Source organism: Oncorhynchus mykiss, chromosome 19 (genome assembly GCF_057628025.1).
Source record: "Oncorhynchus mykiss isolate SJ-2025 chromosome 19, ASM5762802v1, whole genome shotgun sequence".
In the NCBI taxonomy this organism is placed as follows: Eukaryota; Metazoa; Chordata; class Actinopteri; order Salmoniformes; family Salmonidae; genus Oncorhynchus; species Oncorhynchus mykiss.
The window spans coordinates 66,694,667-66,717,186 of NC_143040.1; the positions used below are offsets into that span (position 1 = coordinate 66,694,667).

General features: G+C 42.0%; 2 protein-coding genes across 4 annotated transcripts; one reads left to right on the plus strand and one right to left on the minus strand.

Moving 5' to 3' along the window:
* Positions 1-3,458: 3,458 nt before the first annotated feature.
* On the plus strand, positions 3,459-7,395 carry slc25a47b (solute carrier family 25 member 47b). Of its 2 annotated transcripts, XM_036955167.2 has the most exons (6): positions 3,459-3,847; positions 4,059-4,102; positions 4,218-4,289; positions 4,374-4,562; positions 4,797-5,055; positions 6,057-7,395. In XM_036955167.2, the coding sequence occupies exons 1-6, from the start codon at positions 3,811-3,813 to the stop codon at positions 6,332-6,334; spliced, it is 879 nt and encodes a 292-aa protein (XP_036811062.2). In that variant the 5' UTR covers positions 3,459-3,810; the 3' UTR covers positions 6,335-7,395. The 2 variants fall into 2 exon arrangements, with proteins under 2 accessions (XP_036811062.2, XP_036811061.2); XM_036955166.2 differs by lacking the exon at positions 6,057-7,395 and having other exon boundaries at positions 4,797-5,629.
* Positions 7,396-7,397: 2 nt separating this feature from the next.
* wars1 (tryptophanyl-tRNA synthetase 1) lies at positions 7,398-18,789 on the minus strand. Of its 2 annotated transcripts, none has more exons than XM_036955164.2 (11): positions 18,662-18,789; positions 16,971-17,102; positions 16,290-16,497; positions 15,858-15,966; positions 15,542-15,661; positions 14,270-14,452; positions 10,852-10,952; positions 10,427-10,539; positions 9,075-9,248; positions 8,631-8,771; positions 7,398-7,991 (listed from the first exon to the last, which is right to left on the minus strand). In XM_036955164.2, the coding sequence occupies exons 1-11, from the start codon at positions 18,662-18,664 to the stop codon at positions 7,833-7,835; spliced, it is 1,443 nt and encodes a 480-aa protein (XP_036811059.2). In that variant the 5' UTR covers positions 18,665-18,789; the 3' UTR covers positions 7,398-7,832. The 2 variants fall into 2 exon arrangements, with proteins under 2 accessions (XP_036811059.2, XP_036811060.2); XM_036955165.2 differs by lacking the exon at positions 18,662-18,789 and adding an exon at positions 17,733-18,271.
* Between the last annotated feature and the right edge of the window lie 3,731 nt (positions 18,790-22,520).

Sequence of the window (22,520 nt, forward strand, 5' to 3'; positions counted from 1 at the left end):
ATCCCAAGCATACTTCCAAAGTTGTGGCAAAATGGCTTAAGGACATCAAAGTCAAGGTATTGGAGTGTCCATCACAAAGGCCTGACCTCAAGCCTATAGGAAATTTGTGGGCAGAACTGAAAAAGCGTGTGCGAGCAAGGAGGCCTACAAACCTGACTCAGTTATACCAGCACTGTCAGGAGAAATGGGCCAAAATTCACCCAACTTATTGTGGGAAGCTTGTGGAAGGCTACCTGAAACGTTTGACCCAAGTTAAACAATTTAAAAGCAATACTACCAAATACTAATTGAATGTATGTAAACTTCTGACCCATTGGGAATGTGATGAAAGAAATAAAAGCTGAAATAAATCATTCTCCCTATTCTGACATTTCACATTCTTAATAAAATAAAGTGGTGATCCTAACTGACCTAAGACAGGGAATTTCTACTAGGATTAAATGTCAGGAATTGTGAAAAACTGAGTTTAATTGCATTTGCAATTGCAGGTATATGTAAACGTCCGACTTAAACTGTACTCGGTTTCAAAAAGAAAGAAAATATCTCATTACAATACATTTTAATAGAAAGATTTTGCTACCATGGAAAGGAAAATACCTGTCGATGTGTGGAAAAATCACCCAGATTAACTGTTTAGTCATATCACAGTCTAGCTAGTTGCTTGTGACCTTACCTACACCTTGCGACTTGTTTTTTAAAATTATATGAGCAAAAAAGTCATAGACTGTTCTCTCTGCTATCACATGGCAGTACCAGAGCGCCAAGTCTAGGTCCAAGAGGCTTCTAAACAGCTTCTACTCCCAAGCCATAAGACTCCTGAACATCTAATCAAATGGCTACCCAGACTAGTTGCAAATGGCTGCGCAGACTATTTGCATTGCCCCCCCCCCCCTCTTCTACACTTCTGCTACTCTCTGTTATTATCTGTGCATAGTCACTTTAATAACTACACCTACATGTATATATTACCTCAATTACCTCGACACCCGGTGCCTCCACACATTGACTCTGTACCAGTACCCCCTGTAAATACCCTCGCTATTGTTATTTTACTGCTTATCTTTAATTATTTTTTACTTTTATATCATACTTTTTTTAGGTATTTTCTTAAAACTCCATTGTTGGTTAAGGGCTTGTAAAGTAAGCATTTTACTGTAAGGCTGTTGTATTCGGTGCGTGTGACAAATAACATTTTATTTTATTTCATCAATATGAATTCGGAGGGTAGAAATGATTAAATATTAAAGCATTAGACCTCTCAGTAAAGGCTTCAAGTCATACAAAAATTATACTTAAATCCGAACTGGTTCTCTAGCACCCCATGTTCAAGAATGGCCCTTTTCCCCTGTATTCAGATTACAACCTCTCACTTTCGGTTATTTGAAAATCAAATAATCTCCAAAACATTTTTTTTTAAACAAGCCATAGAAAGTTGGTTGAGCATTTCATTTGAATCCACCAGAAAGACAGAACAAAATTGGCAAGTGTGCAAAGCTGTCATCAAGACAACGGTGGGCTACTTTGAAGTATCTCAAATATATAATATATCTTGATTTGTTTAACACTTTTTTGGTTACTAAATGACTCCATATGTGTTATTTCATAGTTTTATGTATTCACTATTATTCTACAATGCAGAAAATAGTTTTTTTTATTTTTATAATTAAACTTGAATGAGTGGCTGTGTCCAAACTTTTGACTGGTACTGTGTCCTAACTTTTGACTGGTACTGTGTCCAAACTTTTGACTGGTACTGTGTCCAAACTTTTGACTGGTACTGTGTCCAAACTTTTGACTGGTACTGTGTCCAAACTTTTGACTGGTACTGTGTCCAAACTTTTGACTGGTACTGTGTCCAAACTTTTGACTGGTACTGTGTCCAAACTTTTGACTGGTACTGTGTCCAAACTTTTGACTGGTACTGTGTCCAAACTTTTGACTGGTACTGTGTACAGTGCATTCGGAAAGTATTCAGACCCTTTGACTTTTTCATTATTCTCAAACTGAAATATCACATATACTTAAGTTTTCAGACCCTTTACTCAGTACTTTGTTGAAGCACTTTTTGCAGCCTTGAATCTCTTTGGGTAAGATGCTACAAGCTTGGCAAACCTGTATTTGGGGAGAATCTCCCATTTTCCTCTGCAGACCCTCTCAAGCTCTGTCAGGTTGGATGGGGAGTGTTGTTGTGCAGCTATTTTCAGGTCTCTGGAGATGTTCGATTGGGTGTAAGTCTCGTCTCTGGCTGGGCCACTCAAGGACATTCAGAGGCTTGTCCCGAAGCCACTCCTGCATTGTCTTGGCTGTGTGCTTAGTGTCGTTGTCCTGTTGGATGATGAACCTTCACCCCAGTCTGAGGTCCTGAGCTCACTGGAGCAGGTTTTCATCAGGGATCTCTCTGTACATTGCTCCGTTCATCTTTACCTCAATCCTGAATGGTCTTCCTGTCCCTACCACTGAAAAACATCCCCACAGCATGATGCTGCCACCACCATGCTTCACCGTAGGGATGGTGCCAGGTTTCCTCCAGACGTGACACTTGGCATTCAGGCCAAAGAGTTGAATCTTGGTTTCATCAGACCGGAGAATCTTGTTTCTCATGGTCTGAGAGTCTTTAGTTGCCTTTTGGCAAATTCCAAATGTGCTGTCATGTGCTTTTTACTGAGGAGTGGCTTCCATCTGGCCACTCTATCATTAAGGCCTGATTGTTGGAGTGCTGTAGAGATGGTAATCCCTCTGGAAGGTTCTCCCATCTCCACAGAGAAACTCTAGAGCTCTGTCAGAGTGACCATCGTGTTCTTGGTCACCTCCCTGACCAAGGCCTTTCTCCTCCGATTGCTCAGTTTGGCCGGTGGCCAGCTCTAGAAAGAGTCTTGGTGGTTTCAAACTTCTTCCATTCAAGAATGATGGAGGCCACTGTGTTCTTGGCGAACTTTAATGCTGCACACATTTTTTTGTTACCATTCCCCAGATATGTGCCTCGACACATTAGGAATCACAGTTTTGAGATAAATAGTATTTAAAGTCACAGAGGGCTATTGCAAGAAACTACATGAGATCCCTTTTTAGTTAATATCCATGATTACATTTTTTTTTTGTAAACACTTTTTTGGAGAGTTTGAAATTGGGATCCTTTGCTCCTGACAGGGCATTTCCAGACAAAGACTCACATGGAAATTAATCACATTGAAAGTATTTAGAAAATTCCAAAAACGTATCTTTCCCTCGTAAAATTCCCCTAAATGTAATTTGTAAGCTCAAGTTTGACGGACAAGTATTGTCTCGTTTTTACCAGAATCCCTGAAAAGATACCTGGGAAAATGAAGGTAACATAAAATATATATATGGATCTACAAACAATCTCTAATTCATACAAAATTATTCTTTATGTTTAAATAATATACTACATTTATATTTTCCAATTAACTCAATATGCCCGTTACAGCTCGGTGATGTTTACTCAAACCCAGAAATTGGCTCAGACTGTTTGTTGCACAACGAGTCATAATTCAATGTGACACAATGCCGGTGTAGCATTTTGATGTTTGACAGTAGCTAGCTACCATAGCTGTGTAGGTCGTCTATGGTCACGTTAGATCTCTATGTAGAAAGCCTTAGTAAACATTTTCTGATGCGACGTATACCTAATTCACCTGACAGTGAATCGACGAGGAGAATAATATAAAATGATATATAGATCAAAATTGAAGGTCGTGACTCGTGTTATCTAGAAAAACATCATAGCTTGGCTAACTAGCTTAGCAGGCAGCCATCTAAATGAATTGAGTTGACCCCCCCAAGGAGGAAAATATGCATTTGGCAGATTTCGTTGCTGGTTCCGTTGGAGGTGAGCTAAATAACGTTACTGTAATGTGTTTTTGTCTTTTTTTTTAAACCATCTAAATCATTTAACTTATCATAGTTGTATTGCTGGGAAATTTGGCAGCATGCAACTACACAGGCAAGCGAGGCTATAGGCCAGATTATAATGTGAAATAGGTTAAAACATTTTCAGTGAATTCGTTACATAATGTGATGAATATGACTTGTTCCTTCAGGAGCCTTTGGAGTGGCTGTGGGGTATCCTTTGGACACAGTGAAGGTAAGTATATTTTTATGTGAGCGAGCTTCATTAGTTGTCTGTGCTTATTTCACTAATGTTTAACAGTGTGCAATTATCAAACTCAATAACTTTTGACTCAATTACCTTTTTGCAGGTGAGAATACAGACACAAAGGAGATTCACAGGAGTTTGGCAGTGTATTCATACTACATGGAAGAAAGAAGGGGTGAGTGTCAAAGTAACATGTTAAAACCCCCATATGAAGCGCTGTAGTTTGGACTTGGGGCTGAAAGCTGTGTCTCTTCCACAGGTGAATGGATTCTACAGGGGCATGTCCATGCCAGTCACCACTGTGTCCATCAGCTCCTCTGTAGTGTTTGGCGTCTACAGGAATGTCCTGCAGTGTTTACATCAACTACGATCCACCTCCACAGGTTTGGATTTTCTGCCAGCCAAAGTGGACTTCTTCTTGTCCGGGTTGTCAGGAGGTGTTGCCCAGGTAGTCTACTTATAACTAGTATATTAGTCTATACTGTTGCAACGTTACATGACATGGTTGCTTGGCATGGCCAATATTGGTAAGTTTCAGTCAATTTAATTAGGGGAACTAAAAAAATAAGTTCCCCTAAGCAAAACTGGATCATATTCACTAGGAACCAAATGGGCTGAAACACGACCCTGATGACATCATACCACAACACCTTTGAGTACTCTCTCCCTTGTCCTCTTTAAGGTATCTGTAATGGCACCAGCTGACATAGTAAAAGTACGGATGCAGTGTCAGATGGTACACCAAGGCTTGGACGCTCAGCAACCCAAGTATCGCGGCCCAATGCACTGTCTGCTGACCATCGCTCGTGAAGAGGGCTTCCTCGGGCTGTACAAGGGAGCTGGTGCCCTCGCCCTGCGAGACGGCCCCTCTTTTGCCACCTACTTCACTATTTACCACGTTATCTGTGAGCAGCTATCTCCACCTGAGAACACCCAGCCAGGTAAACACGTAGTACCTGGGAACACCCAGCCAGGTAAACACACAGCACCTGGGAACACCCAGCCAGGTAAACACACAGCACCTGGGAACACCCAGCCAGGTAAACACACAGCACCTGGGAACACCCAGCCAGGTAAACACACAGCACCTGGGAACACCCAGCCAGGTAAACACACAGTACCTGGGAACACCCAGCCAGGTAAACACACAGCACCTGGGAACACCCAGCCAGGTAAACACACAGCACCTGGGAACACCCAGCCAGGTAAACACACAGCACCTGGGAACACCCAGCCAGGTAAACACACAGCACCTGAGAACACCCAGCCAGGTAAACACACAGCACCTGAGAACACCCAGCCAGGTAAACACACAGCACCGGAGAACACCCAGCCAGGTAAACACACAGCACCTGAGAACACCCAGCCAGGTAAACACACCACCTGGGAACACCCAGCCAGGTAAACACACAGCACCTGGGAACACCCAGCCAGGTAAACACACAGCACCTGGGAACACCCAGCCAGGTAAACACATGGTACCTGAGAACACCCAGCCAGGTAAACACATGGTACCCGAGAACACCCAGCCAGGTAAACACATAGTACCTGAGAACACCCAGCCAGGTAAACACACAGCACCTGGGAACACCCAGCCAGGTAAACACACAGCACCCGGGTACACCCAGCCAGGTAAACACACAGCACCTGGGTACACCCAGCCAGGTAAACACACAGCACATGGGAACACCCAGCCAGGTAAACACACAGCACCTGGGTACACCCAGCCAGGTAAACACACAGCACATGGGAACACCCAGCCAGGTAAACACACAGCTTCACTCTGTAAGAATCTTCCAAAGCGTATGCTTCTGTATCTCGTATGCTTCTGTCCTCTTAAGTGTACATGGCTGCTTTTGCAATTGGTCATCATGATCCAGGATAATTTAGTGTTGATTATTTGGTGTCTCTTCCCCCCCCCCCCCCCCCCCCCCCCCCCCAGAGTGGAATGTGGTTCTGCTTGCTGGTGGACTGTCAGGGATGTGTGGCTGGTGCATAGGGACACCCATGGACGTGATCAAATCCCGTCTGCAGGTGGACGGTATGGGCAAGAGGAGATACACAGGTTTCTTCCACTGCATCGCACAGAGCATACGCACTGAGGGGCCGGGTGTTCTCTTCAAAGGCCTGAGCCTCAATTGCATACGGGCCTTCCCTGTCAACATGTCCGTGTTCGCCATGTACGAGGTGGTTGTGCGCCTCCTCCGACCGAAAACTTGAATTTAAAGGCTTGGGTTGTTCATTAGGTGCCGAATGGACTGAAATAGGGAGGAACTACTGGTCCGAGAACAAATTTGGACACGGGCTGCACTAATGAATCCAACCTTGGCTTTGAAGACTTGGGTGATGGGATTCTATTTTAATTGTATCTCATGCCATTTTCCATGACTAGAATAACACCCAATCCGTTGTTTATGTTGTATCATTATTCACCATTGCCTCAGTTGCTATGTGATTTTTATGTAGTGCCATACTGCACTACATTTCCCCAGTAAGATTTATTTGAAATATTTCTGTATTTCAAGGGAAAATATGAATTGAAAATGAATACTAAGCTAAAAGTTTTATGGTAGAGTTCTGATTGTTTAGAAATAGGACCTAATAGTACTACAGAAACGTCATCATTTTGACTTACCTACTTTTTACACAGCATTCCCTCACTGCCCTTAGAACATAACAGGGGTGTATTTTACACCGCACGATCACTTGATTTCAATGGCTACAACTGAAGCTGATGGACAACGTGTCTTAGAAAATATGAAGTTTTTCCTGAATACTGTATTAATGAAAGTTACTTGTTGATCCTGCCCAAATAATTATCCCACTGTTCATATCGCTCCTATCGGCAGCTCGGAAACAAGCGTCTTTGAAGTAGGGCCACCACCCAGCAAACTGCAGTATACTGGTGGTCGGTCTTTAGGAATTGATTAACTTCTGCCACAGGCTTTCACCTCACCTTCAGTATGAAAGTGAGCTGTGGCTAGGAATTTATCAACTTTGCTTTGTTACTGTAGCCAAGCAGTATCAATTATTTGTCCTTGACTTGGACAGTATTTTCAATGGTACTGTCTAAACTCCCAGTTCTCAAAATACTGCAAGTCATTATCTGTATACCACATGTACTGATGATCCTGTACGTGTGATTGTGTTTGAGAAAAAACAAAACTTCAAGTAGCGCATCTGATTTTGCTGTGAGTGAAACGTATAAGGGAGTTTTAACACGCACAAACATTTCAGCAGTGTAAAGTGAAAAAATAAAATATATTTAATGAATGAATAAAGATTCACAAGACAGACATTATTTTATTCATCCAACGGTATTGCTGTTAGCACAAACCAAAATAAGACTTCCTTTGTCAATGCTTGGTAAGTTTGATGTGAAGCCATATCATAGTTAGTTAATCATTAGACACGAACTGCTCAGCATGGGGATATGTCGTTGACACATTTAAGTTTCATGTTTCTAGTATGGCGCATGTGATGAGACCTGGGACACATCCAGTAGGAGGTTGTGGAACGTTGCAGATAGAAATATCATGAATAGAAACGATTCCTTTATTCTACATGTCAGAGGCATATCTATTCTACAAAATATATTTATATCTGAATGTTCCACAACGTTGTGCTCTGCTGAACACTCCTCTGCTGAGTTTTGACCTGAATGACCTCCAACATTGTGTCAGGACTTAGCACATGAATAAAACTGGCTACGCACGGGCTAGAAACTGTAATTTAGAGGTCTCGGGGTCATGAACTGCTTGACGGTCTCTTCTGTGACCTGCTTGCGTCTCTCCTGATGGGATGTGATCATTGGCTGCAGGGTCTCTATCAGACGCTTCTTCAGCTCACCGGTTAGCAGGGCTCCACTGGCGTAGTCCTGGAGACAGAGATACAACACAGCAATGAGTGGGATTATTATACTTATGACACAATACAGCATAGAACTTTATTTCCTGGAAATCATTAGCCTGGTGGTCCAGTCTGTTTGTGCTTTTGCCAGGCCAAACATGGCATGACATCAATAGAATAGATGGCTACAGCACATCATTGGAGAGTGACCAGGCTAGAAATCTAGACAGTTAATCATTCGGATAAGACTGACACACACAAAGCATCAGTGTTCATTTGGGGAGATTTTTAGAAAACAGACTGGCACAATTTTGTCTGGCACAGTCAAATGTCCCGCCGCGTACAAGAGTTTTAATACCAAATAGAAAACTTAGTTTGCTTATTTCCTATAAGGTTATTTCAGGTTATTTTTCAACTGTTAGGGTAGTCATTGATAGTATGGTTGTTTGGGTTAAAAACACCAATTCAAATGTAGGGCTATGTAACTAGGTAAAATAATAAATATACACACTTCACAATGTAGGACAGTGTGGCTGTCAATATAACACCATATTCTAAACCTTGACAGCAATACTGTAAAAAGGTTGATCCATGTCTGTCTATTGTTCCAGTCCAAGTGCATTGGGTTCTCTGGCATTTGTCCGGCAGCACGCCCCCCCCCCCTCACCTGTCGGATTTTCTCCAGCTGCTCGTCGTCCTCCAGGAAGAAGGTCAGGTACATAAAGGACACGTCCACATCGGGGTTGCCGCCATATTTCCTGTGCTCCTCTACCGTGTCTTTCCCTCCGGAGAAGGCGTGCTTGTTCACCTAGGTGATGACAGCAAAAATGACAACTCGAACATGAATTACAGTTTTTCCCCCTCTTGTTTCCTGTAAACCATTCTCTTATCAATCGATCAAATGTAATATGATTTCCATTTCAGGTGACTGTATTTGACTGCCATGTGGAAGTAATAAATTAAATGTACTGTATTTAGTCTACTAAGCTGGGCTGTACTGTGCCAATCTGGTTAAGCATTCACTATTGATAGAAAGGACGAGTTAAAAATAAAACACCCGAGCCAGTATAGTTCGAGATGGCAACAGGGTATTAGAAAGCTTCAGTGTCACCTTATTTTTGATCTGCTTGGGCGTGTCTGTGAGGAAGATGGAGGAGTTGGCGTCACTGGCGGACATCTTGGTCTGGGCCCCCTGCAGCGCTGGAAAGAAGGTAGAGTGCAACAGGGCGGGCTTGGGGTAGCCGATCCTGGGGGCCACATCCCGGGTCATCCGGAAGTAAGGGTCCTTAAGGGGTAGAGGATGGATATATCTTCAAAACCGTTATAGTGCTCTAGATGTAACGCTACATTATGTCCCAATGAACTTAAACATATCAGACTGAACTTTATAGTTATTTGCTGTCAGACCCTGCTACTCAGATCCTTCTGATTTTAACCTTGCAGGATTTTATTCTGGCTAAATGAAAATGAAGTCACAAGCATAGTCTGTAGGAAGAGAGGTTGAGGTTAATCAGTTGCCACTAGTCAGAGTAGTGTAGATGATCAGTCAAAGCAGCCAATTTCTAAAATTAACTGTTAAATCTTTCGCAGACAGTGTTCTGGTTGTTACAGGTTAGCAGACAGTGTGTCCTGGGTGTTAAAGGTTAGCAGACAGTGTCCTAGCTGTTACAGGTTAGCAGACAGTGTGTCCTGGTTGTTACAGGTTAGCAGACAGTGTCCTAGCTGTTACAGGTTAGCAGATAGTATGTCCTGGGTGTTACAGGTTAGCAGACAGTGTGTCCTAGTTGTTAAAGGTTAGGGTTAGCAGACAGTGTCCTGGGTGTTACAGGTTAGCAGACAGTGTGTCCTGGTTGTTACAGGTTAGCAGACGGTGTGTCCTGGTTGTTACAGGTTAGCAGACAGTGTGTCCTAGTTGTTAAAGGTTAGGGTTAGCAGACAGTGTCCTAGCTGTTACAGGTTAGCAGACAGTGTGTCCTGGTTGTTACAGGTTAGCAGACAGTGTGTCCTGGTTGTTACAGGTTAGCAGACAGTGTGTCCTGGTTGTTACAGGTTAGCAGACAGTATGTCCTAGTTGTTACAGGTTAGCAGACAGTGTGTCCTGGTTGTTACAGGTTAGCAGACAGTGTCCTGGTTGTTACAGGTTAGCAGACAGTGTGTCCTGGTTGTTACAGGTTAGCAGACAGTATGTCCTGGTTGTTACAGGTTAGCAGACAGTGTGTCCTGGTTGTTACAGGTTAGCAGACAGTGTGTCCTGGTTGTTACAGGTTAGCAGACAGTGTGTCCTGGTTGTTACAGGTTAGCAGACAGTGTCCTGGTTGTTACAGGTTAGCAGACAGTGTGTCCTGGTTGTTACAGGTTAGCAGACAGTATGTCCTGGTTGTTACAGGTTAGCAGACAGTGTGTCCTGGTTGTTAAATCTTTAGCAGACAGTATGTCCTGGTTGCGCTGTGATGCTTGACTGACCTGGTCTATGGCACAGGGAATGAGACACTGGACATCTTTTCTGCCCTTGAAGATCTGAGGGAAAGAGCTACTGAACGACGGAGCGGCCTGGATGGCGGGGAAGGCAATCTTTCCTGGGATGGGTGAGAGAGGGAGGAATACTTAGCTTTTAAAAAGCATTCACCTGGGCTGTATTCATTAGTGCACACCATAGTAAAACAACGTTTTGCATCAGAAAATTAGTGTTTCTTATTGGACAGTTAGTCCCTCTTTGTTTGAGTTAGTTTTTTTCCCCGCTTTAGGTTTCTAGTGAATATGACCCTGATCACATTGTAGCAACACTAATGCTACTCAGAAAGTGCTTATTCATAATGAAAGTGAAATCCCGGCATTTGTATAATTCCTCAACAGGTGTTGACTCAATTCCTACAAGTCGTCTCTCTTACCGATGCAGTCACTGTCGCCAAATCCAAAGATGCCTTTGACCTGGTTGAAAGTCACATGCTTCTGTACTTTCACCACATTCCTGTAGAAGTCTGGGGACGCCCTGTGGAGACAAAACAATCAGCAAAAAAGACAACATAGCTGACATGCCAACCTCATTATGAATAAGAATTTGTTCTTAACTGACTTGCCTAGTTAAAGGGTAAAACATATATATAAACTGAGCAAAAAAAGACATTTCCCCTTTTCAGGACTCTGTCTTTCAAAGATAATTCATAAAAATCCAAATAACTTCACAGATCTTCATTGTAAAGGGTTTAAACACTGTTTCCCATGCTTGTTCAATGAACCATAAACAATTAATGAACATGCACCTGTGGAACGGTCGTTAAGACACTAACAGCTTACAGACGGTAGGCAATTAAGGTCACAGTTATGAAAAATTAGGACACTAAAGAGGCCTTTCGACTGACTCTGAAAAACACCAAAAGAAAGATGCCCATGGTCCCTGCGTGAACGTGCCTTAGACATGCTGCAAGGAGGCATGAGGACTGCAGATGTGGCCAGGGCAATAAATGGCAATGTCTGTACTGTGAGACGCCTAAGACAGAGCTACAGGGAGACAGGACGGACAGCTGATCGTTATTTATCGTTGAAGGAACGAGCGTTACACCGAGGCATGTACTCTGGAGCGGGATCAATTTGGAGGTGGAGGGTCCATCATGGTCTGGGGCGGTGTGTCACAGCATCATCAGACTGAGTTTCTTGTTATTGCAGGCAATCTCAATGCTGTGTGTTACAGGGAAGACATCCTCCTCCCTCCTCCCCCATACTGCTAGTTCGGTGTGTGATTTCCTGCAAGACAGGAATGTCAGTCTTCTGCCATGGCCAGCGAAGAGCCCGGATCTCAATCCCATTGAGCACGTCTGGGACCTGTTGGATCAGAGGGTGAGGGCTAGGGCCATTCCCCCCATAAAATGTCCGGGAACCTGCAGGTGCCTTGGTGGAAGAGTGGAGTAACATCTCACAGCAAGAACTAGCAAATCTGGTGCAGTCCATGAGGAGGAGATGCACTGCAGTACTTAATGCAGCTGGTGGCCACACCAGATACTGACTGTTACTTTTGAATTTGATCCCCCCCCCTCTCTGTTCAGGGACACATAACATTTCTGTCAGTCACATGTCTGTGGAACTTGTTCAGTTTATGTCTGTTGTTAAATCTTGTTATGTTCATACAAATATTTACACATGTTAAGTTTGCTGAAAATAAACATAGTTGACAGTGAGAGGACGTTTCTTTTTTTACTGAATTTATATATAAAAAGAATTACCACTAGTAGGAATCAGATGCACTTTAAATAGGTAAAGTATTTGTCACTGTGAGCTACTTCTAATTGAAGGATAACCATCAGACTTTAGTATCTCCCAGTCTCATCAGGCTGGGAGATAAAAAATAATTATGGTGAAGAATTATGATGACAGAAGGCTCATGAGTGAAAGGTTGAGAGCAATGTAGCCTACTATCTAAATATTGACTGCACTATAGCACCATCTTCTGGGAGATCAGTGAACAGACATGGGATTAATATATATACAATGCTCAAAAAAATAAAAGGGAACACTCAAATAACACATCCTAGATCTGAATGAATTAAATATTCTTATTAAATACTTTTTTCTTTACAGAGTTGAATATGCTGACAACAAAATCACAAAAATGATCAATGGAAATCAAATGTATCAACCCATGGAGGTCTGGATTTGGAGTCACACTCAAAATTTACGTGGAAAACCACACTACAGGCTGATCCAACGTTGATGTAATGTCCTTAAAACAAGTCAAAATGAGGCTCAGTAGTGTGTGTGGCCTTCACGTGCCTGTATGACTTCCCTACAACGCCTGGGCATGCTCCTGATGAGGTGGCGGATGGTCTCCTGAGGGATCTCCTCCCAGACCTGGACTAAAGCATCCGCCAACTCCTGGACAGTCTGTTGGTGGATGGAGCGAGACACGATGTCCCAGATGTGCTCAATTGGATTCAGGTCTGGGGAACGGGCGGGCAAGTCCATAGCATCAATGCCTTCCTCTTGCAGGAACTGCTGACACACTCCAGCCACATGAGGTCTAGCATTATCTTGCATTAGGAGGAACCCAGGGCCAACCGCACCAGTATATGGTCTCACAAGGGGTCTGAGGATCTCATCTCGGGAACCTAATGGCAGTCAGGCTACGTCTGGCGAGCACAAGGAGGTCTGTGCGGCTCCCCAAAGAAATGCCACCCCACACCATGACTGACCCACCGCCAAACCAGTCATGCTGGAGGATGTTGCAGGCAGCAGAACGTTCTCCACGGCGTCTCCAGACTCTGTCACATGTTCAGTGTGAACCTGCTTTCATCTGTGAAGAGCACAGGGCGCCAGTGGCGAATTTGCCAATCTTGGTGTTCTCTGAAAAATGCCAAAAGTCCAGCGCGGTGTTGGGCTGTAAGCACAACCCCCACCTGTGGACGTCTGGCCCTCATACCACGCTCATGGAGTCTGTTTCTGACCGTTTGAGCAGACATATGCACATTTGTGGCCTGCTGGAGGTCATTTTGCAGGGCTCTGGCAGTGCTCATCCTGCTCCTCCTTGCACAAAGGCGGAGGTAGCTGTCCTGCTGCTGGGTTGTTGCCCTCCTACGGCCTCCTCAGCGTCTCCTGATGTACTGGCCTGTCTCCTGGTAGCGCCTCCATGCTCTGGACACTGCGCTGACAGACACAGCAAACCTTCTTGCCACAGCTCGCATTGATGTGCCATCCTGGATGAGCTGCACTACCTGAGCCACTTGTGTGGGTTGTAGACTCCGTCTCATGCTACCACTAGAGTGAAAGCACCGCCAGCATTCAAAAGTGACCAAAACATCAGCCAGGAAGCAAAGGAACTGAGAAGTGGTCTGTGGTCACCACCTGGAGAACCACTCCTTTATTGGGGGTGTCTTGCTAATTGCCTATAATTTCCACCTGTTGTCTATTCCATTTGCACAACAGCATGTGAAATTTATTGTCAATCAGTGTTGCTTCCTAAGTGGACAGTTTGATTTCACAGAAGTACGATTGACTTGGAGTTACATTGTGTTGTTTAAGTGTTCCCTTTATTTTTTTGAGCAGTATATATATATATATTTTAAATAACTTTTCTTCAGTACTCCCATGATGTATAAATGCTCAAAGAGCATGATGAGGGAATTCTGAAACCACTAATATTTAATAGTTCTAAAACACACAGTAGAGTCCCTGCACCTCTTAGGTATATGAGACCCAGGGCCCATATCCACAAAGCATCAGTCAATCTAGGATCAGCCTTTCAGATCATAATGAATAGCATTAGATAGCCGGAGGGGATCTGATCCTTGATCAGGGGTCTGTGATTTAGTTACGTACCCCATGTAGTCCAGGTCAGAGAAGATGAAGGTCTTGTTGATGTCGAAGCCGCAGGCGATGATGTCCTTGGCGTTCTCCATAGTGTAACGGTGACAGTCCTCCAGGGACAGGTCCTTCCACAGGTACTTCTCATCATCCGTCAGCTGGATCACCAGCGGGATGTCAAACGTGTCCTGCAGCCATCTGGGAACAGGTAGAGCAAAAACCCTTTACTCTCAACTCTGATCTGAATCCACTGCCATTCGATCGACCTTAAATCACGAAGTCAGTCTAAAGTAGACCTTTCTTCTACAAACCTGACTTGAAGCGCTGGGGTTTAGGTTATCTGTTATTATAGTCAGTGTTTTACACAGTATGTTATTATAGACAGTGTTTTATACAGTATGTTATTATAAGCAGTGTTTTACAGTATCTGTTATTATAGGCAGTGTTTTATACAGTATGTTATTATAGACAGTGTTATGCAGTATCTGTTATTATAGACAGTGTTATGCAGTATCTGTTATTATAAGCAGTGTGTTATACAGTATCTGTTATTATAGGCAGTGTGTTATACAGTATCTGTTATTATAGGCAGTGTGTTATACAGTATCTGTTATTATAAGCAGTGTGTTATACAGTATCTGTTATTATAAGCAGTGTGTTATACAGTATCTGTTATTATAAGCAGTGTGTTATACAGTATCTGTTATTATAAGCAGTGTGTTATACAGTATCTGTTATTATAAGCAGTGTGTTATACAGTATCTGTTATTATAAGCAGTGTGTTATACAGTATCTGTTATTATAGGCAGTGTTTTATACAGTATCTGTTATTATAGGCAGTGTGTTATACAGTATCTGTTATTATAAGCAGTGTGTTATACAGTATCTGTTATTATAGGCAGTGTTTTATACAGCATCTGTTATTATTGGCAATGTGTTATAAAGTACTGTATTTGTTATTATAGGCAGTTTGTTATACAGTAGGTAGGGTCTCGAGTGTTTCCCGGTCTGGGACAAAGGGTCTGGGACAAAAGGTCAGGGATGTACCATAGTGTAGGGAGAACTTTTGGTGGTTATTAATAGTGTCAAGTCCCTCCATCTCACTAATACTAATCAGGGTTGGGGTCAATTCCATTTTAATTCCAGTCAATTCAGGAAGTACACTGGATGTCCAATTCTCTTCTATGCTTTTCACAGAAAAAACTCTGAATTTGGTTTACTTTCTGAATTGACTGGAAGGGAAATGGAATAGATCCCAACCGTGGCTACGTATACCAACAGACTCACTTTGTAAAGATGAAAGGGATGAGGTGGCCCATGTGCAAGGCATCTGAGGAGGGTCCTCTGCCCGTGTAGAGGTAGAAAGACTTGTTCTTCTCATACGTGTCCAGAACCTGGTGCATATCTCTGGAAAAAGACAAACCATAGAGTTACAGCATATGACACACCCTAAAATGCCCCCAAGACAAGATGAGAGCAGATTAAGACTATATGTTTACTACGTGGTATCAATTGCTCATGCTAAATCCCAGACAGATAGACATAAAGGCAGATGGACCACCCTCTATAGAGTACATTCAAATAACTGACTAACATAACTGACCTGTGAGAGAAGAAGATTCCTCTGCGTAAAAACCGGTGTGCCTTCTGTCCCGAGACTCTCTCTATTCTGTCCACCAGCTCTTGGTCAATCTTGCTACTGCCAAACCTCACTGAAAAGAAACGTCAGTACACAATCTACCGATACCATTAATTATGCTCTGACAATTTTTTTATTTATTTTTTATTTTTTAAGAGTTTGACATTCGATAACGTCCATGTGTTTGAAGCAAGTTTACAGCAACGTGTGAGATATTGACATATCTCACAAGGCTCATTCATTTTCAGAGAGGCCCAACTCCTAACTTGAAGATTCATACATAACTCTGACAATTCTTCCATCAATGCATGATTTACACAATTATCAAGTGAAGCGTGCGCTGTGCATAAATTCAGATTCTGCCCAGAGATCTAACATTATGCTTTCCCCTCTGACCTATCAGCTTGTCGTAGTCCACTCCTTTGGCGTTGGTGGTGGAGACATTCCAGGGGTCGACCATGTCCTCCCCATCTGCAGCTGGCCCGTTGTCTTGTGAAACAACGCATTCTGAGGGTGGACATCCAGTCTTGTAGTCCTGACCTGTTACCTGCTTGTAGTCCACTTTTAGCTTCAGCAGCAACTGTACAGCAGCGTCAATATCAGCCTGCAATCCAAAAACAACATAAGATTAAAAGGTAATACAATAACATCACGGTGGATCATTATCATGGAATAATTCACTATACGAAGACGATATGACCAGTGTTGTATCGGGGACTGTATTGCACAACACTTAGCCACTTATTATGACATGATACAGCATAAGAACACACTGGTTGTGTTCTTAACTAATAGAAAACATCCCCATGTGAAAATATTTCTAAATATGTATATGTTATAGGTACTTAGTTTTATATTAGTTGTAGCAGTAGTTTGTTAGTTGTAGGCCTATTGTTAGTTTTACAACTTTTCTATGCCGTTTTATTTGTATATCATTGTTATTATTGGACCGTTAGTAATTGCCATATTATTCTTGTTACTAAGTATTGTATTTTTTGGGGGACACTTGAAAACGAGATGGTGCATCTCAATTTTATCCTGCAAAAATAAATGGAATAAATCATTCTAAAAGCTCACTTTTGCAGCCTTTTCAGTTTTCAGAGTTCGGACTGTGTCTCCTTGTGATGTTAGTTTCTCATATAGGTCCATTGGGGTCATATCCCCAGCCCTGTCTCCCAGACAGTCTGTCATCTTCAACTTGGTCAGGACCTAAGAGATACAAGATTGTGTGACACAATTTCATATACAGTAGTTGACGTCAAGTAGCACACAGGCCATTGCATTAGTTAACAAGCTATCTAGTGTGTCTTGTCATAAGATGACATTTTGCATGGTAAAGATAAGGCCAGGGTTTTCAGTTCCCTGTGCTAGAGAAAGTAGCTAGCTAATCTTGGTTAACTCAGAACTAAAATCTCCGAAATTTGTTCAGTAGTTTGTCCACTAAAATGACTAGCTACCTAATGTATGGGGTATTTAAAATCAACAAAACACACATTGCTGTCAGGGGTGGTTTGAAATCATTTCCACAATGAACAGCAATAGATATCTAGTTTTTCCTATGGTCCATGAAGCCACCTGAACAGAAAGGAAGGTTTAAGGTGCATATGTTGTGATTCAAGAACCTCTCTATCTCCACTGCTAAAGCTAGCTTAGCATGGTGGTTAGCCCATATGTTTGCCATAACGTTGTTCTGATCTACTCTACCACGCCATGACAGTGGCTTTCGGTTTGATAGGATGTTTTTTTTTTAAATAAACACGAGTACATCAAAGGAAATATTCAAAATAGTTTCGATTTTGAAATATTCCAAATGTTTCAAAATAATTCAAATGCACGCACCTTTCAGATTCTATGACGCCGGTAAAATCAACTCATTCCACTTGCATCAGCCTGCTTGTTGGCTGGGAAGTGTTCAGGGCAAATGTATCCCCTCACAAACAAGTAGTTGATCTATTCAGTTCCACTGTGAATTTATTTACCGTAATAAGAGAGGTTATAATATTGTTGTCATGTCAAAGAGAAAATCCAGTTACTTTGAATGAGAAGGACATAAAGAGAAATGCGTAAACGACAATGTAAGTCTGTTTAAAACGTCGACGGTGCTTGTCGGAATTGTGTTGGTTCCGACTGACTGATTTCAAAATAAAAGTTGTCAAAAAGGTTGTGCGCTAATGTAAAGAGCTTGAGATATAATTCCAACTTTTATTTCGAAGATGTGGATCAATGGGTTCCTGCACAGGCTTCACACATTTGGAACGGGACAAAATTGATGACCTACATACATTTACTGTACTTTCTCCTGAACCACTGAATTGTAAAGTAGCGTTAGCTACTGCGATTATCCCCCGTCATGGTACTAGTGACATATCTGTTGTAGTGGCATATATGCTATAGACACAGGAAGATATTGCTATGCAGCTTCTTGGTTGAGTTACAAAGCTAGCTAACTACTGTGGCTAACCATAGAGCCAAATATTTTTATAACTAACCAATAGCTCATTTTTCGACTATCTGTGATGGAGCTGTTGTGCCTGGCTTCAGCGCGTAGCCAGCTTGCGGGTTCATGTTCGCTAATGCTAAGTGTGTAGCCGTAAATGCAATATGGGTGCATCCACGTTTTGAACTGGGAAATCCCGTCAAAACGTCTTTAGAAGCATTGTGATTGTTTTGCTAATAAAAAAGTACATTCGGATCTGCTTTAACTTTATAAATCAAAAGGAAGATGAGCAGAATCCATTTTGTATCAACAATTTGTTTTTAGTTCTTACCATAAACAGAGTTGTCCACTATCAATGACCCGTTTGACAGTTTTTTCTCTCAGTCTAATGTGGCAAATACCACCTTCCTACTTGGTTATGAACGCAGCGTAATAGCCAGCTAGCTAACTAAGGTGAATGGGTTAATGGACAGAGGGGATTCTTCTTTAAGATTGGGTTGGCGGATCGCATCCACATTTTAGGTGCATACATTTAAAAAAATGTTTTAATGTATTTGTCACATGCGCCAAATAAAATAGACATAGATCTTACAGTGAAATGCTTACTTACAAGCCCTTAATCAACAATGCAGTTTTAAGAAAATCCCTCCAAAAAGTAAGAGAGAAGAATAACAAATCATTAAAGAGCAGCAGTAAATAACAATAGCGGGGCTATATACAGGGGGTACCCGTACAGAGTCAATGTGTCAATGTGCGGGAGGAACCGTGTCGGGGTAACAGGTAATTATGTACATGTAGGTAGAGTTATTAAAGTGGCTATGCATAGATCAAATCAATTTTATTTATATAGCCCTTCGTACATCAGCTGATGTCTCAAAGTGCTGTACAGAAACCCAGCCTAAAACCCCAAACAGCAAGCAATGCAGGTGTAGAAGCACGGTAGCTAGGAAAAACTCCCTAGAATGGCCAAAACCTAGGATGAAACCTAGAGAGGAACCAGGCTATGTGGGGTGGCCAGTCCTCTTCTGGTTGTGCGGGGTGGAGATTATAACAGAACATGGCCAAGATGTTCAAATGTTCAAAAATGACCAGCATGGTCAAATAATAATAATCACAGTAGTTGTCGAGGGTGCAGCAAGTCAGCACCTCAGGAGTAAATGTCAGTTGGCTTTTCATAGCCGATCATTAAGAATATCTCTACCACTCCTGCTGTATCTAGAGAGTTGAAAACAGCAGGTCTGGGACAGGTAGCACGTCCGGTGAACAGGTCAGGATTCCAGAGCCTCAGGCAGAACAGTTGAAACTGGAGCAGAGTATAACAGAATATAACCATGTACTCAATGTAACAGTTGCTGAATGATAAATGATGTTAGACCTTCTGAATATCTCTTCACCCTAGACATGTATGTGACATAGGCTTTGTCCTCAATCCTCTGACAGGTTTTTCACTTATGTCAAACATAGTTGTCCGAGAGGTGTCAGTGAGGGAGGGCAATATGTTTAGGTATCATATTGAGATTGACATTATAAGGGTTTATGATGTTTAGTTCATTGTTTTATTATTTTTCTTGTATTCTACATAACTGAGATGGCCTTGCCCGAGGTTAAGAAATGCACATGCTTTAACACTATATGTGAAAGGAGATGTTTGGTCCTGACTCACCAATGTGAATGAGAAACTGGAGATAAAATTGTTAAAATGGATGAGAGGTAGATTGCAAACCAGGTGTGACAAAGACAAAACAAATGGAAAATGAAAAGTGGATCGGCGATGGCTAGAAGGCCGGTGACGTCGAAGTCGTGACAACAAGTTAACAAAAAAGTTGTGACAACAAGTTAACAAAAAATTCTGATGACATAGTAAAACAAAAGAAACAAAAAACTAAAACCTTTATGTTAACCTCTCTGGGATCGTTCGGGACGCTAGCGTCCCACCTCGCCAACAGCCAGTGAAATTGCAGGGCGCCAAATTCAAAACAACAGAAATCTCATAATTAAAATTCCTCAACCATAAGTATTTTACACCATTAAAGATACACTTCTCGTTAATCCAACCACAGTGTCTGATTTCAAAAAGGCTTTTCGGCGAAAGCAGAACATATTAGGTCAGCAACTAGTCACAGAAATCATTCAGCCATTTTCCAAACAAAGGGAGGTGTCACAAAAAGCAGAAATATAGATAAAATTAATCACTAACCTTTGACGATCTTCATCAGATGACACTCCCAGGACTCAATGTCACACAATACATGTATGTTTTGTATGATCAAGTTCATATTTGTATCCAAAAACCTTAGTTTACATTGGCGCCATGTTCAGAAATGCCTCCAAAACATCCGGAGAAATTGCAGAGAGCCACATCGAACAACAGAAATACTCATCATAAACTTTGATGAAAGATACATGTTTTACATAGAATTAAAGATAAACTTGCTCTTAATGCAACCGCTGTCAGATTTCAAAAAAGCTTTACGGCAAAAGCACAGTATTCAATCATCTGAGAACAGCGTTCAGCCACAAAAGTAAGCCATACAGTTACCCGCCAAGTTGTGGAGTCAAACAAAGTCATAAATAGCATTATAAATCTTCAATTACCTTTGCTGATCTTCGTCAGAATGCACTCCCAGGACTCCCACTTCCACAATAAATTTATGTTTTGTTCGATTGCGTCCATATTCCAAATAGCTCAGTTTTGTTCGCGCATTTAGTTCACTATTCCAAAGGCACAATGCGCGAGCGCAAAATCCAGACGAAAAGTCAAAAGAGTTCCATTACAGTTTGTAGAAACATGTCAAACGATCTTTACAATCAATCCTTTTTATAATAAATCTTCAATAATATTCCAACCGGACAATAGCGTATTCATTACAGAGGAAAAAGAAGGAACGGCGCGCCTGCGTGACCGCATAGTAAACAACTGATTGGCCACAGCCCAGTCCACTTGTTGAAACAGCTCTTATTCGACCCCCTTCCACAATAGAAGCCTCAAACAACTTTCTAAAGACTGTTGACATCTGCTGGAAGCCTTGGGAAGTGCAATATGGCCACATAGACACAGCATATTGGATAGGTAATCACTTAAATTAAACTACAAACCTCAGATTTCCCACTTCCTGGTTGAATTTGTCTCAGGTTTTCACCTGCCATATGAGTTCTGTTATACTCACAGACATCATTCAAACAGTTTTAGAAACTTTAGAGTGTTTTCTATCCAATACTACTAATAATATGCATATATTAGCATCTGGGACAGAGTAGCAGGCAGTTCACTCTGGGCACGTTATTCATCCAAGCTACTCAATACTGCCCCCCCTGTCACCAAGTTAACCCAAGCTATTATCCAGTAAGTTCTAACAACCTCCCTATCAAAGGATACTTAGAGATAAGGTTTCCAGAGCTTCCCTAGGCCTAATACTTTTAAACAGTGCCCCCAACCCTCACCGTTCAAAAGCAACTCTCTCTTGCTATATCCAAATCATAACTAAATCATTTAATGAATTATCCAACCCAAATTCAGAATAACAGTCCTTAGTTAACTCAAATTCAACCTTCTCAACTTAGCACACATCATCCCTATTAAAATGTACATTTATAAACAAACCCTTTTAGTGCCAGTATTAACTATTCTCATTACAGCCCCCCTTTGTCCCTGTTTTCCCGTCATAAGTGGCCTGGTAATGAAAGATCAGTATCTCAATGCATATTTAGTCCAAACTGTTGGCAGTGTGTAGACTCAGATAGAAGTGATAATCACTGTCGTATTGCTTCACCTTTGTCGCTCTTTCTCCAGCCGGTTAGAGAGGGGTTTGAGGTTTACACACACTGTGGTCAAAGGATTCCAACCATGCGTTAAGACACAATCTGACGTCACCGTCTATGATAACTCCTTTATTCTACTGGCGACCTCTCGGAAGAGTTACCAGATCATGAAGTTATCACCCTAACCCCTCCTAGAATCCCACACTCCATAAATCCCAATCTGGTGAAATTTGTATGGAAACAAAAACAAAAAACAAAATCATCAATACATTTATCACAATCCATTTGGAGTAACTGTCATCCCTTATTGACATATATTTTCCCTTCTATATGCAGACTGAACAAAGTACATATTATATAGATTTACCCAAAGACCAGGACCCCAGGGAACGGGTCATTTTCCCTATGAACATGTGATTCAAAAACATCAT

What these genes read in the sequence shown, in the direction of transcription:
- wars1 (XM_036955164.2), bottom strand. An exon ending in GGACTACGACAAGCTGATAG is followed by an intron (nt 15,967 to 16,289) that starts GTCAGAGGGGAA and finishes GTTTCTTTTCAG; the next exon opens with TGAGGTTTGGCAGTAGCAAG. An exon ending in CCAAGCAGATCAAAAATAAG is followed by an intron (nt 8,772 to 9,074) that starts GTGACACTGAAG and finishes GTCATCACCTAG; the next exon opens with GTGAACAAGCACGCCTTCTC.
- slc25a47b (XM_036955166.2), top strand. Translation starts at nt 3,811, where the DNA reads ATGCATTTGGCAGATTTCGTTGCTGGTTCCGTTGGAG. An exon ending in ATCCTTTGGACACAGTGAAG is followed by an intron (nt 4,103 to 4,217) that starts GTAAGTATATTT and finishes ACCTTTTTGCAG; the next exon opens with GTGAGAATACAGACACAAAG. An exon ending in CTACATGGAAGAAAGAAGGG is followed by an intron (nt 4,290 to 4,373) that starts GTGAGTGTCAAA and finishes TCTCTTCCACAG; the next exon opens with GTGAATGGATTCTACAGGGG.